The following is an 8,252-nucleotide window of genomic DNA, read 5'->3' on the forward strand; positions in this document are numbered from 1 at the left end:
GCCCCCCCGTCGGTCCCCGGCCCCCTCCTCTCCCTCAGCTCTGCCCCCCATCACACCGAGTCTGTGATCCCCGTCACGTCTGGTACGCCAGCACCCCTCCCCTTCCCCCCGGCCTGCCCTCGCTTTCCCCCCCTACTACCTAGCACCCTCCCTCCCCCGTTTGGGATCTTCATGGGTGCTCCAGCATTCTTCCCCTCACCGTGACCGTCTACCGCCTTTCCCTGCGGTCCCCTACCACGAACTCCACCGCCTGTGGCACCCTGGCATTTTCCCTCTGCTCTCGTCACTGCCCGGGCAGAGCTTGTACAGCATCCTGGCTCTGAGTCTTCTGCACACAGATCCTCCCTGCTCCCGTCATCCTGGGGGACTTCTCATGCCTTGCAAGCCCCTTTCCTGTTGACTCCTATTTTCTATGCCCCTTGTCTGAATATATGTGCATGTAAGCCATTATGAGTTGTATTAGCAGGTTGAGTTTGGTTTGCTTGTTTGGGTTTTTTTTGCCACTGTCCTGGGATGAGATTGTAGTTCTTCAGACACTGATTTGAATGACCCCCTTTCTTTGCTGGTACACTGGCAGTACCTCCTCCTACTCCCCCAGTGCACCTACTGTTCACATGCTGCTGACTTAACATGATACTTCATGTCCTGCTTAACCCAGTACGTTCTGTGATTCCATGTGTTGTTCTTGCAAATCTTTCTTCATCTTACGCTGTGGCACTTTGGGTTTTTCCCCGTTATGTGCTAGAATTCCATGCTGCTTGGTATCTTGGTATCTTTTGCAGTCATTTTCCCCATATTTTTTCAATATTTCTTGAATCCTGTTTTTTCCTCCCTGATCTCTCTTGCTCTTCTTACAATTGTACCTATTTTCTCTGGGATTTGTCAGTCTTTGGGATTCTTGTTGAGTTGGGAAAGATGTGAATAACTTTAATGCAGAACTTGGGTCCTGATTCTTTTGTTCTGTGACCTCCAGGCTTGTGACATGGCCACAGATGTAGCTGAGCCTGTGGTCCCTGACTGCAGAGGAGACGTAAGGAGTGGTGCCAGGTCAGATGCTGACTATCCTCTTCGGGTTCTCTACTGCGGAGGCAAGTGCTGAAGGGGCAGTTGTCCACTATTCTTAACAATGCACTGTTTGTGAGGGCAGCCTAGCAGAAAGAATGAGGCTGAGAATGAGAAGCGGAGATTTTCTTTTGGTCAGCTTTTATTGAGAAGCTAGACCACAGTCAGCTTGACCTTTCTGATTGTCTTTCTGAAATAGCTTGTGTGGTGTATTTTATCTAAAGCGTTTTTAGTGAAATGTAGGGGGGCTTCCTTCTGAGAGAAGGAGGTACTAAGAGCTTTCTGTGTGTAAAAGTTACATTAGCGGGAGTGGTGCTCAGAGTGTCAACTGTTGAGCAGAGATCTCTTCCTGCAGAAAGCCAGTAAAGACTTTAGCACAGAAGAGGCCTCTGAGCATTAGTATGACAATAAGAAATAAAGTTAGAACTTATGAAATTATTCTTTACTCATTACATTTGTAATTGCGTGGATAAATTTTAAAGGGAAGAAAATAATCTTGACAGGTATGGTTTTTAGATAGGTATGTTATTTTGCTCTGGGCTTTAATACAGTTACAGGGGATTAGGAAAGAATCCCCGTTTTGCGTGAAAGTCTGCACAGTTGGTTTGGGCTTGTTCTGGGGCTGAGCCCCTCTTCTCGACATTGGCAGCTTTTGGAAAAAAGAAAGCTCACCAAATCATGTGGTAATTTATTAGGTATATCTTTTGCCTGAGGTGGAACTGGTGTTTCTTTCTGTAACTTTTCCCAAAGCTGTAGGCGTCTCTTCATTGACTGACTGCTCTTGCTATGATGGTTTTATCCTAATGCAGAGCACATGAGCAAATGACTAATGAGAGAAAAATTAAGATGTGGAGTGCTATCAAAAAAGTAATCTTTTTAAGTCAGTGTGTAGTTGTAACCAGAAGTTATGACATCAGAAGCCATCTCTAACTTTAAAATACCATTTTGAATTTAACGCTAAGGCTGTAAGTGGAGAACTTATTTTTATAATCTATTTTTTTCTCCTTCTTTCTCCAGTCTGTTCATTGCCAACAGAGGTGAGTTAATTTTTTTGTTGTCGTGAGTTTCTTCCCTTCTGTCCTATGATTCCTGACTATGATAATTCTTTCTGATCCTTTCTGGCTTTTCTTAATTGTGGCAGTTCTGTGCTTCAGCCACTGTCATCTTTAGGGTGACACGCGGCTTCTTATGTGCTAGTATAGTATTGGCATTCAGTCATCTTAAGGAGAAATGGCTGAGCAGAATAGTAAATCCATTTTGGTGCATTTGTGATGTAGTTACTCTGCTAACAACTTTCATATGACCTTTCTTCTCTAGTACTGCGAATACATGCCTGATGTGACTAAATGCAGACAATGGTTAGAAAAGAATTTTCCAGATGAGTTTGCAAAACTTACAGTAGGTAAGAATCTTTTGTTTTCAAACTGATATGTCCCCTTAGACATATTGAGAAATCTTTGAGCTTGTCCAGTTTTCATCTCTTCCCTTTTCTCGCTGTATCAAGTGTGAAAGTTAATTAATTTTCTTAGAAGTCTGCCATGCTTTTTGATGCTGTGAAAATATGTTTGGTAATGTCAGAAAATGCTGAATAAACAATGTGGAGTTTCAGTGGTAATGTTTGAGCTTTCTTAAGGTTCCTGCTGTAACCAGTCATTCACGCACTTGTTTCCCGTCAAAGTCAGTTTATCAGATTTTACATCTGCCCAGTCTACTGTGGATGGCTGGAGGAAAGGTAATAATAGGGAGCTTGTTGATTTGCATTTGGTATTTCAATATTAACACTATCATTAATTTCTGCCTCTCCATGGAAATTATGTGAAGAGACTGTATTGAATTGTAACTGTATCTTAAAGCCAAGGCTTTTCTGAAATCTAATTTGCATAAGTACTGTAATGAAGATGCAGGGCTGCTGCACCTAAGCAAAGACTTTATGGATTTAGCAAAATACCACTGTACCTTGCTTCCTGTTCCTGTGAGGCTGTGGTTGTCTGACCACTAATTTTGTTTTCTTTTTTTCTCCCTGCTCCTTTCTGATGTATTTAAGAAAATTCACCTAAACAGGAAGCTGGGGTTGGAGAAGGCCAAGGAACTGCGGGAGAAGAAGAGGAGAAGAAGAAGCAAAAGAGAGGCAAGGTCTAAATAGTTGATTGTGGTACTGATTTATAAGCAGTTTGGAGCATCCCTTTTTCACCTGCTGTCCTGGACTGTGGCATGGATTCCTTGCATCTCAGTTGTTAGCTATACTTTGACTCTGCGCAAAAGATACCGAGTATCTTTCTTCCCGTGGTAGCAGAGTTAGTGTGGTGATATATGCTCATGAAAGAATTGAACAGCAGTAATAGCAAGTGAAAGATGACCTGCGTCGTGTGTCTCATGCGTCATCTCCTGTCGTTGCTACTGCACTTATTCAGGGAGTAATTCTTCTCAACCTAAAATCAGCTGGCATGCCTTCTGGAATACTTGTTTCTGCCCTGTTTAACAGCAGTTTGTAGGTTGCTTGCAGAGCAGAACAAAGACTGCTTTCCTCTGTTAATGCCTCACGACACTGCTTTTGCCTCTTTTCCTTCCACCCCTCCTCTGTATTCACGTAACTGGATTTGGTTTTATGCTTTTAACACTATCACCTATGTTTCTGTTAACAGCTGTGCCTCTTCCCAGCAATGAAAAAAATTTTAAAAAAACAACTTCCGAAGATATATGAAACAATTTAAAGATGCTTTTATCTTTTATCATTGGAGTTCTTTCTGTTTAACCAATTAACATACTTTCCACCATAAATCAGAATGCTGGGCTTGTTAATATGCACTTGCCTGTGGTGTGTCAGTTGTGTCTGCAGTGCTTCAGAAATTATGGCTAATAGCCCAGTAAGATTCAAATTTTAAGCCACATATCACTGCAGATGTTTTATATTTGTGTCTTGGTAACCAGTTATGTTTAACTTGTCAGTAGGCTACATGTAGTGACAACAGTAATTTAAGTTCTGTAGCTTGGATGCTTTTCTCAGAGACTTCAGGACATTTTCTTTCAACACTAACTTACTGTGTGGGGTGGCATGGTTAGTTTTCAGTCTGGTTTTTGGTTTTAAAATAGTAGTGTTTAAAATATTTAAGGATTTTCTGCTAGAATTTGAAGTTTTGTGAAAACTTGTGGTATGGTGTTAAGTATGATGGTATTAGGCTGACTGTAAGGGGAGGGTGAGGAAAAACAAGCAAAAACTTACTAAGACACTGCAGAAATTTACTGAAGAAATTTTAAGACAGAAATTTACCATCTTAAATTACTGGATATCAACTTATGGTAATGTAGAATTGGAAGTGCTGCACGTTAGAAAAGAAAGTAGTCACAAGGGGTTAGTTTGCTTGTCATCAATTCTTTAGGTTTTCATGCTGAGAAATCTTAAGAACATGAAACTTTGGTTACCTGGAGTAACTTGATGACTGTATACAAAGTTAAGAGGTCTTAATCTGGCGTGAAGAATCCTAATGAGCGGAGTGTATCTTTTACATGCTTTACTTGGACTAATAAATGCCTGATATGTGAAGTGTTCCCTCGGGTTGGCCTAGAAACAGACAGTAAGATAGAAGATGTTAAATCATGTGGAAGTTTGGCAGTCAACTACTATAGCTGGCTTCTGTTTCAGAGGCGTGGTGTTTTCTGTTAGCTTATATATAGATATATGGTTCATACTGGGGTCCTAAGTGTGGGACAATGTGCAAAATATGTTTTTGTTTGTGAATACAGATGGGGAGGTAACAGTTTCTTTGTTTATAGGGATGAAATCTGATCTTACATAATTTTGTCTTTGATTAAGTGTGACATCATTTAACTAATTATGTGACTTTATACTTCGTTTTAAAGGTGGAAGAGGTCAGATAAAACAGAAAAAGAAGACTGTACCACAGAAAGTTACAATAGCTAAAATTCCTAGAGCAAAGAAAAAATATGTCACAAGAGTATGTGGCCTGGCAACGTTTGGTGAGTTGACTTTTCTAATGTGTTTTTTGTTGGGTTTAGATGTGCTTGCCTTTAACTTTATATTTCTTCTGATTGTATTACATTGAGTGATCTCCTTCCATCTGTGTGAGGTGGAAGTCCCACGGTGCTTTTAGCAGTTCCAAAGCTTGCCAAAGGTACACTGAATTCCCTCAGTGATAAATTACTAAAGTCCTTATTTCCTCGGTGTTTGCAAACAGTTACAGGTTTTTTTTGAAACAGGGCTTCCCATAGCAGCCCGCTTGTTAGACTTCAGAGTAGTCCATTGTCTTTAATTACAAACATATTTATTTTCAAAAAGATGCTTATTTCCATCAAGCCTGTAAATACGTTACTGACAATTATTTTTACCTGTTCTTGAGACTATGTAAGGCTTTAACTGCCTTTCTAGCAGGGCAGGCAAATTACTACCAACATACACTAACAGTGCTCTCCTACGTAGCTTTGGTTCAGCTGCAAACAGCCACTTGGTGTTTATAACAATATCTTACTTCACACATTGATCATGAATTCTGTTAAAAAGATAAGTTTTTAACCTTGGTTGTATGAACAAGATATGTTACATATTTCCTGCATGAGAGTATTGTCAGTTTTCTTGAGGGATCAGTGGTATGCACTAGCTTGATCCGAACTACGTATATATCTTTGTGCTGGAAGCCAATCTCAGTCTCTGTTGGGAGAAGTTTTTGAAAAGAACATACTGAAGTACTTCTATGGAAAAACTTGTTCAATAACTATGGAAGTTATTCAGAACTGGAGGTGCTTTTTAAACAGTTCTGCATGTGCTCTTCTGGTGAGTGCATGTAGCATAGACCTGCGTAAATGGAATGTGTAGAGGACATACAGTGATTTTTACCTTGAAGAGTTTTCTAGATTTGTAGAGTCAGTTGTGTTGTATGTAAACAACAGACTTTTGCTTTCAATGGAAACTGTGGCAAAGCTTTAACTGTACACTGCCACTAGTTTTTCAACAGTTAAAACAAGATTTTGGTTTTAAACTTTGGAAAATGTGTGTATGAAATGAATACTTAAACTGTCCATTTTCCCATCAACAGAAATTGATCTTAAGGAAGCACAAAGGTTTTTTGCTCAGAAATTTTCCTGCGGTGCCTCAGTAACGGGAGAAGACGAAATCATCATTCAGGGGGATTTTACAGATGACATTATTGATGTAATCCAGGAGAAGTGGCCTGAGGTAATAAACACTTTCCTTTGTCAGAACTCTGGTTTTCCACAATAGCCTGTGACTTTCAGATGATTTTGAAAAAGGGTTTCACCTTTGGCAGCACAGATTGTTTTGCAAAATTAAAAGACCAGTTGTTGCATTCCCACCTGTGAACGACTAGGTTATGGAGTGATTAAACTTGAAGTCAAATGTTGCTTCCATTGTCCAAGACACATTAACTCCCTAAACATGTAGTGCTGTTACTATGGATACTACAATGAGGAAGGTATGTCAGGTTAAGTCCAACTGCCAAATAGCTGTGACTTCTTTGTGACCGTTTCTTAACGGTGAATGCTTGAGTATTCTTACATTGCCATCCTGTTTTTCCATATATCTTAAAATACTGCAAAATTAAGAAAAAACAAAACAAAACAAAAAACAAACAAACAAAAACAAAACCCCAAAAAACCCCAAAACAACCAAAACCACACACTTGTGCCTCAGAAGAAGAGATTAGCTAATTTGGGGTTGGTCTGAAACATCAATGGTTGAGCGGTTTGGTTGCGCTGCTGTAATCAGAAGCGCTTTCTTTGACTCTCCTTTGTTCTGGTATTTCCTGACTGTAGTTCTTTCTGCAGTAACTCTGTAGGCCTGTCTTTATTCACAGCCCCATAGGTGTGGCTGTGTCCTATAGGCACACAGAATTTACAGCAGGGAATCTCGGATGGTGCTGTATACTTCTACCACGCTTCATTGCATGTATAGTGGTGAATACTGAGTGAGACATGTAAGAAGGAAAAATACCTAATGCGCTGTGTTTTGGCCTTTTTTTTTTTTTTTTTTCTAGGTGGATGATGATAGCATTGAAGATCTTGGAGAAGTCAAGAAGTAATAGTGAAAGACTACCTTTATTTAATTATATGGTTATAAATGATGTAGCCAAAGTGAGGCTTCTAAATCCATTTGCTCTGCAGTGAAACTGTGGAGAACCCATATCCTTGGCATTTTCACTGTTCTGTATAGGCTGCTTGGTTTTTTTTGTTGTGATATTTGCCAAAGTTAAACTGGGGTTCTATCATGCTTACGCATGAAGGAGATTTAAATAAAATGACTGTTCCTCACTGAATACAGTTTCTGTTTTCTTTACAGCTACATTCCTCTAACAGTCTTACAGGAAAATAATAATTTCAGTCACTGAAAGCTTATTTTTCATCCGCTGTCCTTTCTGTGGAACTTCAGTGAATAAGGCACATGGCTAATGTACAGAAACTCGTACCTGCCATTTACCTGCATAAAATCTTAGAAATTGGAATGGGACGAACGTTCTAAAGGTTTGTTAACACTCGAAGGAAAATGAATCCTGAAGTGGTCAGGCAGTTGGACTAGACGACAGCTGTAGGTCCCTTCCAACTGAACTATTTTACTGTATTAAGTGGAAACGCTGAGGAATGTGTGAAAGTCTGAAATGTTTAGCCTATTTTCATAATTCCAAATGATCTCTTCACTCTGCTGGTCTTCCCGGTGAGGCAATTTCAGTGGCTTTAGGCTTTTAGCATGCTTCTGGTTCAAGAATGGTAGTGATCAACACAACTCTGTAGTGACCGCTGTTCCTTCCCACCGGTGGCGTTCACGCCGCACGTGGGGCCGGGTGCCGGCTGTGCTGCTCTGCTCCCCCTACTCTTGCAGCCAGCCTCAAGCGTCCAGCGGGTGCTTTGTATCTCACTGCTCCGTTTAATAACGTTAAATGCTCCCTGGCGACAGAGTCCTGTAACTGACGTTGTCCTGTCACGGTGAAACCGAGATGAGGTCAAGCCGCAGGGCGTGACGTGTTGTACACCCTGTCCTCTACCGCTGAAGTGCCTTTTTTCTGTGGTTTTTGTTTCTAGGCTGAATGGTTTAGTTGAGAAGGGTGGATCTAAGGAGGTAACTGTATCTCCGTAGCTGTTCCGTTTAAAAGCTGACCTATCAACCGCGTTACTCCTCGCCTTTCCCCCGGCCCCGCGCGGCCTGAGGCGGGCGCGGGCCTCGAACC

The 8,252-nt window shown here is 40.9% G+C and overlaps 1 protein-coding gene across 2 annotated transcripts in view; it reads left to right on the forward strand.

The window, feature by feature from the left end:
• DENR (density regulated re-initiation and release factor) overlaps positions 1 to 7,311 on the forward strand; it is a 14,663-nt gene extending 7,352 nt beyond the window's left edge. The window contains exons 1-8 of one of the 2 annotated variants that reach the window (XM_009643116.2): positions 6 to 82; positions 974 to 1,088; positions 2,080 to 2,099; positions 2,380 to 2,464; positions 3,107 to 3,190; positions 4,921 to 5,037; positions 6,111 to 6,250; positions 7,068 to 7,311. In XM_009643116.2, the coding sequence (XP_009641411.1) occupies positions 983 to 1,088; positions 2,080 to 2,099; positions 2,380 to 2,464; positions 3,107 to 3,190; positions 4,921 to 5,037; positions 6,111 to 6,250; positions 7,068 to 7,112 (597 nt within the window). In that variant the 5' untranslated portion in view covers positions 6 to 82; positions 974 to 982 and the 3' untranslated portion in view covers positions 7,113 to 7,311. Of the gene's footprint in view, positions 1 to 5; positions 83 to 973; positions 1,089 to 2,079; positions 2,100 to 2,379; positions 2,465 to 3,106; positions 3,191 to 4,920; positions 5,038 to 6,110; positions 6,251 to 7,067 lie in introns of those variants that run through there. The other variant, XM_035898584.1, reaches the window with a different exon arrangement.
• Positions 7,312 to 8,252: the final 941 nt, after the last annotated feature.

The sequence above is a fragment of the Egretta garzetta genome, unplaced genomic scaffold, assembly GCF_000687185.1.
Source record: "Egretta garzetta isolate BGI_Z169 unplaced genomic scaffold, ASM68718v1 scaffold447, whole genome shotgun sequence".
Lineage (NCBI taxonomy): Eukaryota > Metazoa > Chordata > Aves > Pelecaniformes > Ardeidae > Egretta > Egretta garzetta.